The sequence below is a fragment of the Saccoglossus kowalevskii genome, chromosome 11 (genome assembly GCF_978046115.1).
Source record: "Saccoglossus kowalevskii chromosome 11, keSacKowa6.1, whole genome shotgun sequence".
NCBI lineage: Eukaryota > Metazoa > Hemichordata > Enteropneusta > Harrimaniidae > Saccoglossus > Saccoglossus kowalevskii.
This window is the reverse complement of record NC_140651.1, coordinates 11,992,085-12,010,670: the sequence shown is the minus strand read 5'-3', so window position 1 is coordinate 12,010,670 and position 18,586 is coordinate 11,992,085. Positions and strand designations below refer to the sequence as shown.

The window sequence follows — 18,586 nt, the reverse complement described above, 5'->3', positions numbered from 1 at the left end:
TTAAGCGTGGACCACACTATGTTTACTTGCCACCATGAATAAATAATTATTGGCGTCAGCAAGGTGTTTCAAGTCTTCGCCACCACCTCCAACTTTGACACACTGTATGATAGAGAACCCAGCCTGTTTGTAAGCATTCCTGACTATTTCCTCTGTTGTCGTGAGTGCATGGAAACTTGCATCTCCAACGTTGTAGAAATTACCACCTAACCGTCCCCAGTGAACCACCACACCACCAGGTTTCAATAGTGAAGCCACGGACTTAACGCTGTTCCTAAACGATGCGATATCAGCGCATGCCATTTCTAGACAACTAGCAACAATGATACCATCGAACGTGTCATATGTAAATGGTTCCAATGGATTAGACTTCAAGACATCACAGGGGACAACGTCTGTTATTTTCTGACGAAGCATTTTTTTGAATTTCTTTCCAATCCATGCTATAAATTGATAAAAAACAATATTACAATATACAAATCCCGATATGTCCAATCACAATCGACATTGAGATCACGTGATACCAATAAATTCTTAGTTGTATTGTAGGCGCAAAGCTATCATAGCATTAAATAATGTTGTCGTGCATTGACGATTATATTCAAGGCAAATGAAAATGTGATGTTCAGACCCCTTCGAATTCCTTTCATCGGTGAGTGACTTTTTAAAAACATTTTGAACATGTATGTTCAAAACGTATTAGAAATTAATTGTCATAATTTACGCCCTCTAGCGCTTCTGTTGCTTAAAATGATGTAAGACGCCGCTTATTGTAGTTTACCAATAAGAACAAAAACATTTTCTATATTAAAAATTACAACTAAATGTTGTAATATTTCAGTAGGCATATAATATGAGGTTATTGCGAGGATACGTCAAAGTATGCACGAAGACAGTACAGCGGATGTACTGTCTGAGTGCATACTTTGAGGTATTCTCGTAATAACATCTTTTTCTTCCAAGAATACAACATAGGAATGCCGAAATCCAAAATGTTTAGAACAGAATCCGCGAACTTCTTCGTGTGAAGTCCTGGTGGCAGCCATGTTTGTTTTTATTTTTAGAGGATGCTTATGCGCGTAATCATTCCATATTTGGAATTCGTATTTCCTAATATGGTAAGATGAAAATACCCCGTAAAATACTGCAAAATTAAGGCACGCTGTAACTTATGGCTTTACGGTGACAGATGTATAATAATAACTTTTATTTTATTGGTAATTAGGCCTCTGTCGCATTATAATTTAAGTGTTTATATAATTCTTAGAAAAAGAAAATAAATTATAGTAATAATAAAATACATACTAATAATTTTGGTGAAGAGAGTACAATTGAACAAATTCATTATTTAATTTTATATCAAGCAGAACTATGGATGAATGTGTTCAAAATAGCACTATACAGAATAGAAGTAATCGACGCATGCGACAAATGTTTAACAATAATTTGTATTAGTAAATTCACACACGAGTCCTAATACCTTGAAATTGTCGCCATCTTACTTTATATGAGACCCAAATATCTCGCGCATGCGTGGCGTGATGACTACTACGTTGAGTTAATATAAATGTAAATTCATCATATACAATGCAACAGTCCTTGTTTAATTTAAAAAAGTGGGAGTGAACTGATGGATTTTATGACGCAAAAAAGACTGCATTGGTTTCGGGTTAACGTGAATAATAAAAATGCACATTCATTCACTTATAACAGCGCACTAACTTAACTTACTAAATACAATGTGTCGATCGATAATTTCATAGAACAGACGTGACACTGACCTATTTCCAATCATATCAGTGACAAACTTGAAATGACGAGACCAATCATACGCATCTTCTCGATTCTCAATCCATTTACGCACTTCCTCTCTACACGAGGCTGTGTAATCAGAGAATACGATCTCTGAGAAGTGCGTAGTGGCTGCAATAAGACGATATATAGCTGGCCCTCTGCCAAGCTCCAATAATCGTTCACCTTTGAAAAGACCTATATGTGAAATATTGCAGTTTAGTATAATTGGTGTAAGGGGTTATTTATACTATTGGTCATGTTGGCGAACTATATAGAGCTGGTCACACACTCACTGAACAAGAACATCACGCCACACATTGCAATGATACTGGCCAATCCCTAGACGAATTAAATGGTATATATCATTGTTTCAGTAATTAATGCAAAGGAATTATGGCGTCCACCCTTCCGCGGATCAACTCAATTTAACACGTGACATAACTTTCATATAGGGTCTACCACCAATCTCCAAAAAAATTTAACCATTGAAAAGACCTGTACGCAAAATGAAGCGAGTCGAACCCCCTAAATTTTGGAAGTGAATAGATTTATGATCGTAGATTAGAACATAATAAAACAAACAGTATTAATTAAAATAATTATCATTGTTTAAATCACTTGATATAACTATCAGAGTAATGTAATGAGTAATGCATAGTAATGAGCATTCAGGTGGCAACGAGCTTTAAATGTCAATCGTGAAGTTATGCCGTCTCAGCTCAACAGCAGCCAACCCAAACCGGTTGTTATAAATAGGCAAGCTTTTATACGGTTTTTCCGCGATGGTGTAATGAAGATCGCGTTCAAGCACCTGATGTTAATATTAAAACAACAATGACAATAATGTAATGGTAGTCACTATCTGAATGATGTGGTGGTTCTGAATAGGGCAGTTTGTCTTGTGCTAATGTTCGCTCAGTTAGTAAAGTGTAGGGATCGAACGGGATTGACACAACACGACACTGTACTTTCCTAGTTTGGTTCATTAGCTTTGTATTCTTCAAGTTAATGATGGCATATATACTGTTTTGTTCCGAGTGTATCAGCCAAATGTAGTCAACTTATTGTATTAGTATGTGTAGCCTCTGTCATTGGACAATAGTGTACAGCTAAGGGTTGAACATATCATTAAAAACATGCCGAAGATTTATCATCACGAGTTGTATAGGTCGAAGAGCTTCTTGTAGCCAACAATTTACCCTACAGTTTTTCTTCAGCACAGAAACTATGCGATGAATCATAAATTGCAAACATATTTTTTTTACACGTTTTTTTTTGATATCTCAGAAAATTTACTATATTTTTAATGGGTTCATAAAAGGAGTTGAAGTCATTGAAGTCTATTGACACCGCTGCTAAACTGCCACTGTATGCATATTATTTTACCGCCCTCTAAAAACAGATTTACAGTGAACCAAATATTTTTACATACTGTAAGAAACTTGGTAGTATGCCATTGGTTAGTGCATTTAATTTGTTTGATGCAATCATTGTGCCAACTATTTCTTATGGTAGCGATATGGGGGTACAGATAACATTTTGCAGATATATACCCGGTACTTAGCATTAATAGTTGTACAAACAATGTAGCGATGTTAGACGAATGTGGAAGGCTGCCATTGTGCTGTGGTTATTTCAAGCGTTGTATCTCATATTGGTTAAAATTACTGAAACCCCAAAACATGTTATATCATGCTTAAACGATTAGACAAGACCGGCAGACTTGCTTGGGAAACCCACATAAAAATCTCCTGTTCAAATATGGTTTCGGCATTGTCTGATTTGAAAAACAAGTTGGAGATACTGCAAATTTCTTAGGTATATTTACTCAAAGAATAAAAAAATAGTGGCATGCCTCAATTTCACAATCATCGAAGCTGTGTACTTTTGGAAAAATCAAAGTAGTATTGTAACCTGGGAGATTTATAGGCAAGTTATTATAGACTAAAATATATACTGACGAGTTTTCGCTGTTTTGGCCATAAACATAATGTAGAATTAGGCAGACACACAAAAATACAGTTAGATCAATAATTTTTTTAGTTTTTGCTGTGATACGTTCGAATTTAGCATGGTAGAAAATGAAATTCACTTTGTTTTTATATGTCTATTTTATAATGATCTGAGGGCTGATCTTTTGTCAATAACCCTATGCAATTATGCAAATACTGACAGTCTGGGCTTACTTCGTCGCTATACAAACTGCCACACCATATATCAAATAGCTCTATATCTTTTAAAAGTTTTCAAGCGACGAGATGAATATGAATTCAGCTTAACTTAGTACCATATGTTTACATGGATGTTGTATTTTGTTTAAAACGTGATATGCACTTTTCCACTCATTACATTTTGTACGATAGGCTGAGGCCCTGTACAGAAATAAAATTACATAATACAAAATTGACTAATACTTAAATGAATAAGACAGATTTCGACATGAAATCGTGTCACTTTTATGTGCTTAGACAATAATGCTAAGATAAGTACAGTCTTGTCTTTTTTGTGTACAACATGTTGCCGTAGTGGATCAATGGTGTGGATATGTTTGTCTGTAGGTGAGGAATGGCTCAGGACCCCTTCTCTAAAATGGTAAAATAGTCCAAAGATGTTATGTGAAATATCTTACCAATGTAACGCAAAGTAAACCAATTTAATTTAGAACCGATAATATAAAAATGTCTGTAACAGAGCTCAAAAACACTTTTTGAATATTATAAAATTCACACATTTCACATCAAATATATAATTGTTGTTTTCGAACCCCCTATTCAAAAGTGCTGGCTACGGGCCTGCTTGTACGAATATAAGCTACGTGCGCCGAATCTTATGAACTATTCTCCTGAAGGATCAATAATGGCGATAAAAGTTGTTACGTATACAGTGGAAGTTCACCTATGTCCTCTGAGTGTTCTCAAGAAATCCAAATTCTACTATCAAACAAACAATCAATCTTTATTCAGTACTGGGCCGTGACCCGTCGTACAATATTTAAAAATACATAGGTAGACGTTTTTTACATAGAAAAAGAAACACTACTAATTACAACACCACAAAAGAAAAAGAAAATATTGATAAATCAATTTACATGTAAAAAATGAATAAATCACTAAAATATTACATTTAACTTGTCTCATACAAATCTCGTCTTTTAAATGTCTGTAACAACTATACATATATATCTATTTAGCTAAGCGACGAATAATACAAGGTTGAGATGTTGAGAGAAGAGACACTAGTTTTTCAATATAGGGATAAGTACACAGAGAAATTGGCAATAACTCGGCTCGTAAGTCGTTGTAAAGGGGACATTTGAAAACAAAATGAAACTCGTTTTCTACAAACACAACTCCAGAGTTACTACGAAAATTACATATTCCATGTTCAACTGGCAGCTTCAGATGTCTACCCGTTTCAATGTTGAGTTTATACCCATAGCGGTGGAAACTTGCAAGTATGTGTTTTAATCTAAGATTACATTTCATGTGCAAGTGCTTTTTTTTATTTTTCCATAAGTGGCAAGTCTGGACGATTGTGTGACGTCACTGTGCCATTCCTACTGGCACCAATCTCCGGGAAAATAAATCTAGAAAATTGTCAGTGTCCCCAACTTGCTGTAAATAAATTGGCATGTCAGCTTCATCTGCATATAAAAGTATACTGACTGATGGACATAAATTCCTTCCCCTGGTTCAAAATCCATATAATTAGCCAACTCGTTGATAAAAATAGAGAAAAGGGGGCTTAAAATACATTCTTGCCTTGTTCCCACAGTACAACTAAAATATTTCGTAAGGGAACTATTAAAACGAACGCAATACTTCAGTTGGGAGTATATTGAGCGAAGACCCGAAGCTGAAACCAATTGCGTCAGCAAAATTTGCCCCTCAAAATGCAGGAAATGGCGTTTCAGAGGGTCTAGATTTCAGATCTAGTCCCTCATGAAAAATGTCGTGTCGCCGCCTCTGAAGTTGTTCAATATTATTCATCCTTTACCGAGCTTCACATGCAAAACAAATAAAGGGGTAGTACAGCATAAATACACAATAAAACCTTCCTATATTATTCTAACTTTGAACAGTAATACTACCCATGAACTAGTTTGATTCAGCAGACGCGTTCTCTATGTCCCTCGGCAATACATGTATGTTCGTGGTTATGTGCCGTAACGGGATATGGCGTGGTTCAAGTGAACAACTACCGGACACAGGCGAATATGTGACAAAATGACTACAAATTAAACTATGCGTATTCAATGCAGTTTTTGACAGCCGTGGTGCGATTTAGTTGAAAAACGATTAGTTGGTGGTTACTTCCTATCGCGCTGTGATTAGAAAATGTTTATTGTTCCTTTTTTGTATAGAGAAGCCAGGGGGACCACATGTATTATTTTATACGGGTATGCGAGGCACCAACGTTTGGCGAAAGTCACAGTGCAGAATAACAAATTTCTCAAAAAAATAGCCCTTAAACAAATTACAACCACCTCCTGTTACATATACATTAGTTCAAAATCACCGTAAAATGGACCACAACAAAAACTACGACTTAATTTTTGAAACATATTTAATAGACCGATTGGGTGCCTCGAATTGACCCAGAGGGGTAAAAAGAACATGATGAAAAGGAGTCTGTTCACCGGAGCGTTTCATGTTTGTGATTCATATCCAGCTTTAGTATTTTTACGTGATGGCTGATGTAGATCTTGCGAAACCAAGAGTCAAATGAGGTGCACTTAAGTCGTCTACTCGGCCACGAGCTTAACCAAACCGTGAAACATTGAATACTAGACAGACATTCCAAACGAAAACAACTTTCCACCCTGCCAATGAGCAAGACATTTTTTTTAGATACAATGTCAAATTTGGCCTCCTCCATTGGACGGCAACGTCGATTATTAATGTTTCCTCAACGGCGGAGAAACAATAACACTTTGCACCGCCACATGGTACATGCAGTTGGAATTCGAGGAAGGTATATTTTGCGACTTCAATTTGACATTGTATCGATATTGAATGTATGTTGTCCTTCATCGCACCCGAATTTTCGATCAACTATCAGCGTCTATATGACAACAGTGGCTCCTCAAAGAAGGTTAAATTGTAAATTACCTGTGATAAAATTTACCCCAACAATAATCACAATACATTTTCATAGTGCATACCGATTCACTAGAAAATTATTATTAACCATAGAGCATGTTCGTTTCTTTTCAGAGAACAGTTAACCATTGATCATACGCATGTAACAGCTGTTAGCTGAGATGAAAATACCAAAGACATTACAGTGTTTCACGAGCCAATCCCAGAAGTATTGTAAAAGCCATTACTGGCGGAGAGATTTCACCGCATTTCACCAAGATGGAAGACATGCTTGACATTGAGATTGTCGAAGGGATTTTTGCTCGGGCTCGCCCAATAATGTCACACGTTCATGTGATGGATAATCGGGTAGCAATGTTCTTTATGATCTGAAAGATTTTCAATCCACAATCCACTACTGTAAAGACATATTTACAGAAAGAGGAGGACAGCTTGGTGAATTTTATTGTATTTACTCGCATAAAATTGCGGATTGCAATGTCAAATGGCCTGCTTCTTGAACCATGTCTGCGCCACACTTGTAGCCATTGCAGTGAGGTTATGATTTGTCAGCTTCTCATCCATGACAGTACCTGAGTAGAAAGATGAGTTTCCGAATTAATTGTTACTACTAATGATAATCTAATCTCTAATTATAATCCCCAATGACAGACCATCATGCTTGTCATAGCCATGCACACACCTCAATACTATGATGGCTTACAGCCTCGGAACACTTACCTGAGGGCATCGATGTTGGCTTATGTTCAAATCATTCTCTTCTGCATTTTAGTTAGAATAGCTACTGACATTTTACTTGTCCAGAAAGATGCACTGCACAAGCCCGGTGGAGTTAACGCATATGTTGCTCCGTTCCTATCACAAATTTAAGTATTGTAGCCTATACAGATTGCTGAATCAAGTCCACCATGCTAAGATGATCCCTGCCTCACCAAAAGCAGAGCTCTGGTAATGCCAGAAAGTGTAGCAGAAAAACCATAACAACATCAAGCCCTTCTAGACTAGGAAAGCTTTAGTCTTCACCCGGCCCATCACCTTGCCAAAGAGATGTTAGGCCAAAATGTCAAGTCTGAGCTCTACCACAAGTTATTCCATTGGAGATGTTCTTACACCGACTCAATAACTGCCAATAACATGTGAGATACCACACACTGGAAAAGCAGACTACGATGAGGAGGTTGAACTTGACTACACAACCCAATGCGCTGCATTAATGCATCGAAAAAACACTTGCATCTTCAGAGCAATCAGCTTAAGTAAATCATGAGGTTCTACATTTCTGCCTTGAATGGAATATATTTTGCAAAGCTAGAAGCCATGCAGCCTAATCTTGATGTTACAGTATTGTTATGAACACAGAAAAAGCACGGCATTTGTACCCTAAAATCATTACCATTCCATGGCATGAGTGAAGTCAACCAGTCCAATAATCACCGGCTATGAACTCTGAACAAATTACCCCTTTAGATTAAATATTCTCTTATATTTCAGATAGGTGCAAGAAAATGATTTGAAGGCGATTGAACAACAGACGAACCTATTTTATGCAATGCATTGCAGCGTGTATTAGTTAAATAAAATAACTATTCGTAGTCAATAGATCAAATACATTTCTGATCACTCAAATGTACCAAGTGATTTATTGATCTTCGGACTATTCAGTTTTATCTCGAAGTAACCCGAACAACCTCATTCTTCAAACACATAACTGAACGAGTTTAATAACTATTCTATTGTTCTTGTATTCTAAACACGCGTATGATGAACGCCTGGACATTGTGATATTTGAAAACAATATAAAAACGAATTATAATCTCATTCAAATGACCTCATTTAACCAGAAAATGTTTGTTTACCATCGTTTATTGGAATCATTTCAAAGGTATTATATCGCTAAACCCATTCACGTTTCACAAAAGTGCCCTGTACGACTTCCTCATGCCATTGTGCTCAAGAGCGGGCATACTTTTTGTGTTTGGTAGGTTTTTTCATGGCTATTTATCAAAGTTGCAAAACTTTGACCTGTGGAAATGTTTAATATAAAATATATATATAAACAAAAACACAACAGAAAGACAAGTAATATAGCGTATTTGAAAAAAAAATGTCGCGTGTGGCAGAGACTGATTCTAGACTTTCAACCACGCCACCAGCCACTGCAATCAGCCGAGGCTTGGAAAATGCAATTAAAGTGAATCTACTCCCAAGATGCACCACTGAAACCATTGCCTGAACTCAAAGAACAAGACTGTATAATGGTACACGGTAATAATACTGATAATCTTTATTGTAAGCTTATTCAAATTAGGATATCAAACCCAATACAAATGAAGGTAACATGCTGACATAATATTACTACTTTATTAACATTGAAACGTTTTATTAGATACATTTAATATATAATCTGCATATTTTTGGTTTAAAATAGCTGCCAAACAGTCAAATTTGATTTAATCGCAAAACAACTGCATTTGCATACGTTCATCCCATGACATTTATATTAAAATTAAGCAAGATAATCAGTGGAGCGTTTTGGAGTACAACTGGTTCACCTATTGAAGACAAACATTGAAAACTTCATTCAACTGAAACACAATATAGAAGTTATATGGACAGAGTACGTTAGTGAGCTCTTGAATGGAGTACCACCAACTGCAGAGGTAAAGGCTGAAGCTGATATGGACATCGGTACAGAAGCGACATCATAGGGAGAACTTATATTGGCAATCAAGACTCAAGTTTGTTGACGTCTTGGCAAGCAAGAAAATATCTAGTGACTGGTCTCAGGAAATTACAGTAAAAACTGCCAAAGAAAGGTTTTTATGGAGTTGTAATAACAAGGAAAGATATCATGCTTTTGTTAAAATCGACCAAGATTATGCTATTGATCCTCTTCAGGGTAAAGAAAAGGTAGATAATGGATTAATCATCACTGAGCAGAACATTGGTTGTATGTAAACGCCTGCGACACATACTACATTCATATGGTTTCCCAGATGAATTTGTTTTAGTTATCAAGAGCTTTTACGATAACGTAATCTGTTAAGTAGGAATGACAATTACAACTTCCATGAGAAGAAATAAATGGGACAAAAGTGTGTAATGTGAACACTACTTGTTAGTAAGTGATGAGACAAACAACTAAAAACCAGAAAAGAGATCTTCACTGGAATCATAAATGGAAGATCTTGACAATGCTGATAACATTGCTCTTTTATCCCATAAACACCAATACATACAAGTGAAGACATCTCGTCGTGTTAAGTACGCCAAGCAGATTGGCCAAAAAATTAATCAGAAGAAGACGTAAATGCACACATAAATGGAGAAGACCTCTCTTTTACTGATAGTTTACCTACCAGGACAGCACGAACAGGAACGGTGGACGGGATGGAAATGACATCACAAACGAACTCAACAAAGCCAGAATTAGTAATGTGCTGTGAATACCAGCGTTGTGTTCGGGAAACGTGACTCATTTAGTTGATAACAGAAAGATAGAGACCCCAGATTTGAATCAAATGAATACACATTATTTCATTACAGACAGTCCAGCTTTTTCATCCAGACTGTCAGCTGAGGTAACCCCTCCCTGTCCACCTCTCTCGTTCTCTTTTTATAAAGTGTTACCAACTCTATCCTAAAAGTAAGTCCATGCCACAGTCGTTGGCTTAACCACGTGGTTATCAGCGATTTGTCTCACGGTTAAAGCCTTGCAAAAGATGCCTAACTAGATCAAATTAGTAAACAATCTTTTTAACAAATTCTTGTAATATATATTTATAATGTCCACCCTAAACGTGCAAGTTGTTGATTTTAAACAATAGTGCAACAGTGTGTGAACTAAACACGTATACGTGACGTGGGACGTGATGTCGCTGTCGCAATTAGGACCGAGGAATTAGAACTAAGCCTAAGATATAAAATGAGTTGCAACCTCTCTACTCTCTTGTATAGATCTGATTCTGTCAGGATTTCATACCAAGAGCCTTAGATGCATACTTCATATATTCTGGTCTGACACACTATCTAATGAAGGTATATGAGAGTTACCATCAGGAAATTACGAAAGATACATTAATGGGAAAAAGGTGGACCGGGCATGTCTTGAGAAAGAAAGTTGGTGACATAACCAGGATAGTGCTTCATTAGGTACGGGAAAAAGAACATTTATTACGCCGTGAAATTCACGTGCAGTAAGTTGTGTTTTCGTTTTCGGATTCCCTCAATTTTTTTATCTTTGTCACCTATTCCCACATCGGAGTGAATTACAGCATTAATATTTGTTCCCCGGGACTCTTCGTTGGTATTTTTGAGCGGAAACAGGACGCAGGTCGTTTGGATTGCACGATTTCTTTTGTTTCAAGTTCGTTGTATGCCTAGAAACATGGCAACGTTGTTATTTTATTGAATATATAGGACATGTCCTATTCAAATAAAGGATTTTGATATGCCAATGGAACAACTCCGTACTGGAACGTCTCCAGTATAAAAAGTTCTCTACTCTCCGAAATTTGACCATTGCACTAGCCAGAAAATGGACTTCCTTTTCAACGCGTGTTGAGGGACTGTGATGTAATCGATAATGTTGACGTCTCCGTACGTAAAAACACACTCTCGAACTTGACAACATTCAGTCTCAGACAACTAGCAAATGGATGGAAATATCAGTTAAATCAATCATGAAGACTGATGACTCGATTGATGGCCTGAATAGCTGTTCATTTCTATCCAACTGTGATTCTCAATTTCTATGTGTAAAATATCGCTGGTATGGACAGCGACGGCTGACGGACTATTTTTTATTCTGTATGCTTTCTTTTTCTCGGTCGAATTTTACACTGATAAGTAAGTATTAAGTAAGTAAACGATCCGGCGCATAGTCAACAGGACCTGGAGGTAGCGTCAACATACATCATTAATGGGCAAGTGTCATTGAGTGACAATCCCTTTTTTTAAATCTCATTAATTAGGATTTCCGCATGAAGTAACACGTTATCATTATAGCAAGGAAAAATAAGAATTTCTTTTGTCCAGGTTGTATAATGATACTATAATTTATATATCATGGGTATTTGTGTAAAGTGTACCTTTATGTATTACCGGTAGAATATGCACACCATTAAAATGATAAAAACCTCGAATGCATCCGTAGTAGACATACAGAGTAAACACAATTATCAAGAGTGATTTTGGATTACCGGTAGTTAAAATTTTGCCAACATGATGTGACATTATATATAATTGGTGGTGTGAATTACCAAGCCATTTTATAAAATAGTGTACAAATATTTTCGTAACACTAACCGTGAAATTTTATATTTAAATTTCTTAATTTTATTTTGTATTGCACAATCGCGGGTGTCGGGAACCAAAAAAAAACAAAACGCGACATATCGGGGTTCGTGCATCTTTACTACCTTATACTAAAATATGAAGTTGCACAGACAGGGGAAATGTCTCATGGCAGGGAAAAATAATGCTTTCTTTTGTCCAGGTTATATGATAAATATTTTGAGTGTGTATGTATTAAAATATGCAATCATAGTACACATGCAAAGTAAACAGAATTATGTGAATTTGCCTGGGTGGTGTGAATTTCCATGCCGTAAAATTGTGAATAAATATTTTCGTGTATCAATTATGCATATAATTACATATACATAATTACAAATCTGATGAAAAGACAAGTTTCTTCCACTCACCGCAAAACCCAATCACCGCGAAAGACACTCATTGCGAAAGACACTCATTGCGAAGCTACTAGTCAATTGACAATACATTTTACTTTACTGTAATTGTCAATTTAGTTTTATTGCAAAGTGACAGCGGGGATCCGTAAACATGAGCCGACCACTAGGTTTATTACCTCATTCTTAAAGCATCCACTGAACGCGTTAAAGCAGTCTCTGCCAAAGGCTAATTGAATATTCGAATGCTCTTGTTTTCTTAAAGCGGGAGGTTCGTCACCTGCGCACGCGCGAGAATTGGGTCCCAAGCTACGATTCCACGCTAAAAACGCACAGGGTAGACACTTGTTTGTAAACAATGGCGCGCTATGGCCATCTGACGCATGCGCAGGTGACCACTCCCTCGCGTTAACGCATGCGTACGGTACAATTATAGTGATACTCAAACGCAGTAGAATGACCAGCAGATCATTATGACCTCACTTAGCCAGAAAACATTTGGTTTGCTCCGTTTACTGTGATATATTGGAATTTTGTCGACAGAGTTATAGCGCTAACCCGAATCACCTGATTATCATTGAATTTTACACGGGGAGCGCCGTTACGGCTCTTTCACGCCATTGTGCTAAAAAGCGAGCCTTCTTTTGTGTTTGCTAGTGCTTTCAAGACTACTAACAAAACAACTTCATAAATATTTATGACATTAATCAGTTGAATTATCCGACGTACAACTAATTCACCATGGATTATTTTATCAAACTGAAACACAAATATAAGTTAGAGTATTTTAGTGAGTTATTGAATGGACCACCGCCTACTACAGTGGGAGATATTCAAAACGCAGAAGCTGTACAGACATCGATACAGAGCCGCCATGAAAAGGAAAAATTCTAACGCCCACCAAGACTCAAGAAAGGAGAAGGTCAACCTTTATGCTGAGCGCTTTCAAGGCAATTTCAGACCTTTTATCAGATATTATATAGCCTTTGTTTGCAGACATCTAGACAAGAAAGAAAATACCTAGTCACGATGACTGGTCGCAGAGTATTGTAGTAAAACTGCCAAGGAAGGGCTCTGTAAGGATTCACGCTTATTTCAAATACCGAGGACTATTATGACTAAAATAATCATCAGTAGAGTGAGGGTTGCTATTAGTGGCGTATTCTATGTTCATATTGTACACAAAGGAGACTTTCTTTTTATCAAGATCTTCAATAACTTAACCTACAGAATAGGACATGGTAATTGCAACTTGCAAGTGAAAACATGAGAGAGACAACGGTACACAATGTCAGCACTACCCCGTATTTCTGTTGACTCGGTCAAGAGACAAACAATTTCTCATCACTGAAGAACCAGCACTATTCTGATGCCATTGCTCGTTTATCCCATACACGCCAACACATACAAGAGAACTCGTCCCGTCTTGATGAGTACTGCCATCATATTGGCCTGAAAATCAATCACAAGGAGACTGAAGTAACAACTCAATATCTCAAACCAATTATCTATACACACTGTAAGATTGTGTAGTTGCAACTATGTAATCTTTATTTTCAATTTTATCTTTGAAATGACGTCTTTGAATACAAAATGAATAATTGACGATTCATGAACGTTAACATGTAATAATCTACTTTCAATTCACTGTATCCAACAAATATCTTCGCTTTCTCAATGATAAGACAGTATAGTAGTAATAATTCTCATTCCAATGCATTGTATATAAATTATGTAATTTCATAAACTCTGCAATTTGACATTATAATCATAATTTAGTAGAAGTATGTGTTACAATTATTGATAGTTTGAGAGATATATAAACATCATCTGATTCAATTCATCTGCACACTTTGTGATCTGCTCAAAATTTTCAGTATTTCAATCGTGGGTGACATTTTGTTTTCTTGCCACTATAAATAAATAGTTCTTTGCATCCGCAAGATGCTGTAAATCGTCTCCACCATTTCCAACGTTGACGCTGTGTATCATTGTGAATCCAGCCTGTTTGTAAGCTTCCCTGACTATTTCCTCCGTTGTCGTGAGTGCATGGAACTGTGCATCTCCAACTTTGCAGAAATTACCACCTAACCGTCCCCAGTGAATAACCACACCTCCAGGTTTCAGTATAGAAGACACTGCCTTCACGCTGCTCTCAAATGAAGCAATATCTGGACACGCTGCTTCGAGACAACTGGCAACGATGATGCCATCAAACGGGTCACAGGTGATGGGTTCTAATGGATCTGGCTTCAATACATCGCAATGTATAACATTTGTTATTTTCTAACGAAGCATTTGTTGAATAGTTTTCCAATCATAGCTAGAGAATAAAAATATAAATTAGGATAACATAACGCTATGGTACAAGGATGATGCATCCGAAAAACATGTTTATTTAGTTATTATGTTATCATTCTAAAATGTGCTACTATTCTAATTTTGAGGAGGTGTCAAATTAGGTATTGCTAGATTTTACAATCATAGTGACTAACCCATTCCCTTTCAAATCAGCGACAAACTTAAAATGACGAGACCAATCATAAGCATCTTCTCGATTCTCAATCCATTTACGCACTTCCTCTCTACACGAGGCGGTGTAATCAGAGAATACGATCTCTGAGAAGTATGTGGTGGCTGCAATAAGACGAGATATACCAGGTCCTTCACCGAGCTCCAATAATCGTTCACCTTTGAACATCCCTGTATGCCCGGTAAAAAACAAATCAGCAATATTCATTTCAGACATGTCAATAATTCATTTGAATATAATTCGCATTCTTAGGACCTTGGATCTGTGCACAATGTCCCTATGGTTTTCCTGACCTGACATATATCTTTAATAAGAGTTCTTGACAAGTGCCGATATTACTCTAGAGGAGTAATTTTTTTTGTCCTAAACAATCCACATTGACTGGTGTATTTGTTCTCCACATTAACAGTTTACTAGAAAAGCACCGTTTCTTTCTTGCAACTTTTTATATTGAAGTTAGAAACAGTTTTAAAAGTATATGTAAATCCACAGCTACATTGTACGCAGGGTAATTTTTGGGGTGGTTAAAGAAATTAAGAGTGGGAAATTATCTGTTTTATCAGAGAGTAATATTAGTTCATTAGATTGGTTTAACTATTTTAAAGAATTGCTTAATGTATCACCAGAAAATATTGAGACGTAATTTTTGAAAGCAACAAGGACACGACTCTCATTGTGAGCTATGCACTAAATGAAAAGTGCATTTAGCAGTCAACAATGACATTACGTTGCAAGAAGTCACAAATGGTATCACAAGCACAGATAATTGTTTAAGCATTGTGGTGACAACATGCATCAAGGTCTGCCATTTATTTAATTATTTCGGAGGCAAATACCTACTCAACTGGGGAAAAGGAATTATTTTCCCGTTACACAAAAAGGGGGATATTAACAACGTTTATAATTATTGTGGTATTTGGTTGTTGTCGTCGGTGAGACAAAACTATAAATGATCGTCTAGTAAAGTGGGCTGTAAAAAATGACATCATTGTTGAGGCCCAAAATAGCTCTTTGTAAAGAATACAGCACTTTTGACAATATGTTTTCACTGCAGTGTTTAGCCGAAATATGAACTTACCAGTACTCCGTAATTGTGGGGGAGTACAATTTGTTGTAGATTTTTATTAGGGGTTAACTCTAAGGTAAATACTGAAATTGCTTTTAGGCGAATGAGGAAGATTACCCATTTTCTGTACTTAGATAAAACGTTGCATTGCATACTGGTTAAAACTTATACAAATCAATATGTTATAAAATGGTTAAAATGTTGGACAGGGTTACGTGGGAAACAAAGATTTTTGTATCGACATGGTTTTTGATATTGTATGGATTGAAAAACAAGTTGCAGACAGCCAAGTTTTCATGGGTTTATTTCACGAAAGGTTATGTAATTTTTATCGCCAAGAATGGTCGGCAGCGATTGGTCAATCAGGTAGATTCCGTTATGTTAATTTAAAATCTTTTTAGAGCCAGAATTGTACAACTTCCTCTCAATTTTACAGTGATGTATTTGTTTAATTTTGTATTACTGTTAAATACTTTATTTTCGCTTTCAATTAATTTTCGCTGAAGGATTGATTAAGTAAAAATCAAATCCAGCAAATACCTTTTTCCCTATATTTTACATTCAACTCGTCTAAAATCAGTGAAAATAAATTCCATACAAAACACCAAAAAAAATTTTCAGCGAAAATTAATTCTAGCTAAAATAAAGTATTTTAAAGTATAATGATTGATGTGATGAGCGGAGGCCTAGACATTAATAAACTACTATCGGTACTACTATAAATTACGATGAATAAAAAACACATTTTTCAACAAATTTAACATTGTTTCTAATATCTGTCCAGCAGAACAGCATTCAAACAAAGTTTGAATAAGTTAAATTTACCAGCTGTCTCGGAACCATAAACAAAAATGTATAAATAAAAATAAAAAAGATTTTTCTTTAAATATTACTATCTATGCAATGTACTTATTTTACTTTTATTTCAACTGAATTTTCTGTTATTTTTTTTATAATTTCACTCTATTGTAATTTTATCTATAACTCAACAGAGATTCGATAACAATAAAGTACTAGTTTAATAAATTATATTATAATAATCTGAACTTTTACCTTAGGCATAGGAAGCAAAGCTATTTAGTAAACACTACATAAAACAAATCAACAAAAAAACAGGAAATCTTAAGTAGCATCACAGCCAAATTCAGATGACAAAGAAAATGAAAGACCACAAAACTGTTGTTCACGTAATATCTTCGACCCCAATTGCGCGTCTCGTCAGCATGGCGACCTTTAAATTCAGGCTAGTCAACATAATGAAATACATTCACTTCAACAAAATAAGTCCAAATATGACAAAACGTAATGGATACGCTGTTCGATACACATTAATTTCCACCATTAGAACTTGTTAAATTTGAAAGAATAAATATGTTGTTAAATTGAGAGAACAAATGTGTCGACAAATTGTTTATACTTATTTTGGTGTAAATAACTATCGTTTAATTATTTTCCACCATCGGAAAGAAACAATGTGTGAAAAAATATTTGAGATTTATTTTGGTGTAAACAACTCTCGTTTAATTAATTTCCACCATTACAAGTTGTTAAATTGAGAGAACAAATATTTGATACTTATTCAAATCTGGCTGAGGTCGGCGAACATCTTGTGGGCCTAAGTTTAAACGGTGCAATGACACTAAAATACTGAAACGCAACGTTTAATAATTTTGAAATCATTCAGTGTTTATGCTACGTGCTATGAAACGCCCTTTCGAATTTAAGGTAAACGTGGTTTATTTAATCCTTAGTAAAAATGTAGTTTTTACCTTGCTTGCATGAATAATGCAGTTGTCGATGGAATTCCATATCTACTTCTAAATACCGCTCTTTCAACTGCAAGTACATCCGTGGATCAAATTTATCGTGATAATCGGCACCGAGCAACGACACTTTACAGTCAGTCATACTTGCTATTTGGAGATGCTGCGACCTAGCTCGTGCATACCCTCTGCAAGACAGCCGTTCGACTTTGTATGACATCCAACGAGTTACTGGTTTTCATGTCAGCTACGTGATTGTATTGGGGTCACGGTCATGGGAATGTGCATAAGCCAACAAGTGAATGTATGTTATGTTTGTCACGGTTACTAGGAAACTCTCTCGGTTGTTTTTTTAGAATGCGTGCCCGGTAAACATTAGCATAAAATTACATATTCGTTCGAAGACGATTCTATCGATTGGGGTTTTCTGTAATATTTTTTTTCTAACATTTTTTTATTTACACAGCGTTGTCGGGATTTTGTATGAATGATAACACTGAAATGAAAATATATATTCAGATTAAAACTGTACTATGAAACCATACAACGTCCTGTGTCACTTACACTGCAACTGGCAGCGGTCAAAAAAAAAGGCGCAGACATTGCAAAAATTAGACAAACAAATGTCTGCAAACTTC

At 36.0% G+C, this 18,586-nt stretch overlaps 2 protein-coding genes across 2 annotated transcripts; both read right to left on the bottom strand.

The window, feature by feature from the left end:
* Positions 1 to 7,626, bottom strand: LOC100369215 (nicotinamide N-methyltransferase-like). Its single transcript, XM_078007268.1, has 5 exons — positions 7,617 to 7,626; positions 1,776 to 1,989; positions 1,481 to 1,497; positions 725 to 738; positions 1 to 405 (listed from the first exon to the last, which is right to left on the bottom strand). The coding sequence occupies exons 1-5, from the start codon at positions 7,624 to 7,626 to the stop codon at positions 1 to 3; spliced, it is 660 nt and encodes a 219-aa protein (XP_077863394.1).
* Positions 7,627 to 14,467: 6,841 nt separating this feature from the next.
* Positions 14,468 to 18,093, bottom strand: LOC100369070 (nicotinamide N-methyltransferase-like). The gene is made up of 3 exons (XM_006813576.1): positions 17,955 to 18,093; positions 15,066 to 15,289; positions 14,468 to 14,836 (listed from the first exon to the last, which is right to left on the bottom strand). The coding sequence occupies exons 1-3, from the start codon at positions 18,091 to 18,093 to the stop codon at positions 14,468 to 14,470; spliced, it is 732 nt and encodes a 243-aa protein (XP_006813639.1).
* Between the last annotated feature and the right edge of the window lie 493 nt (positions 18,094 to 18,586).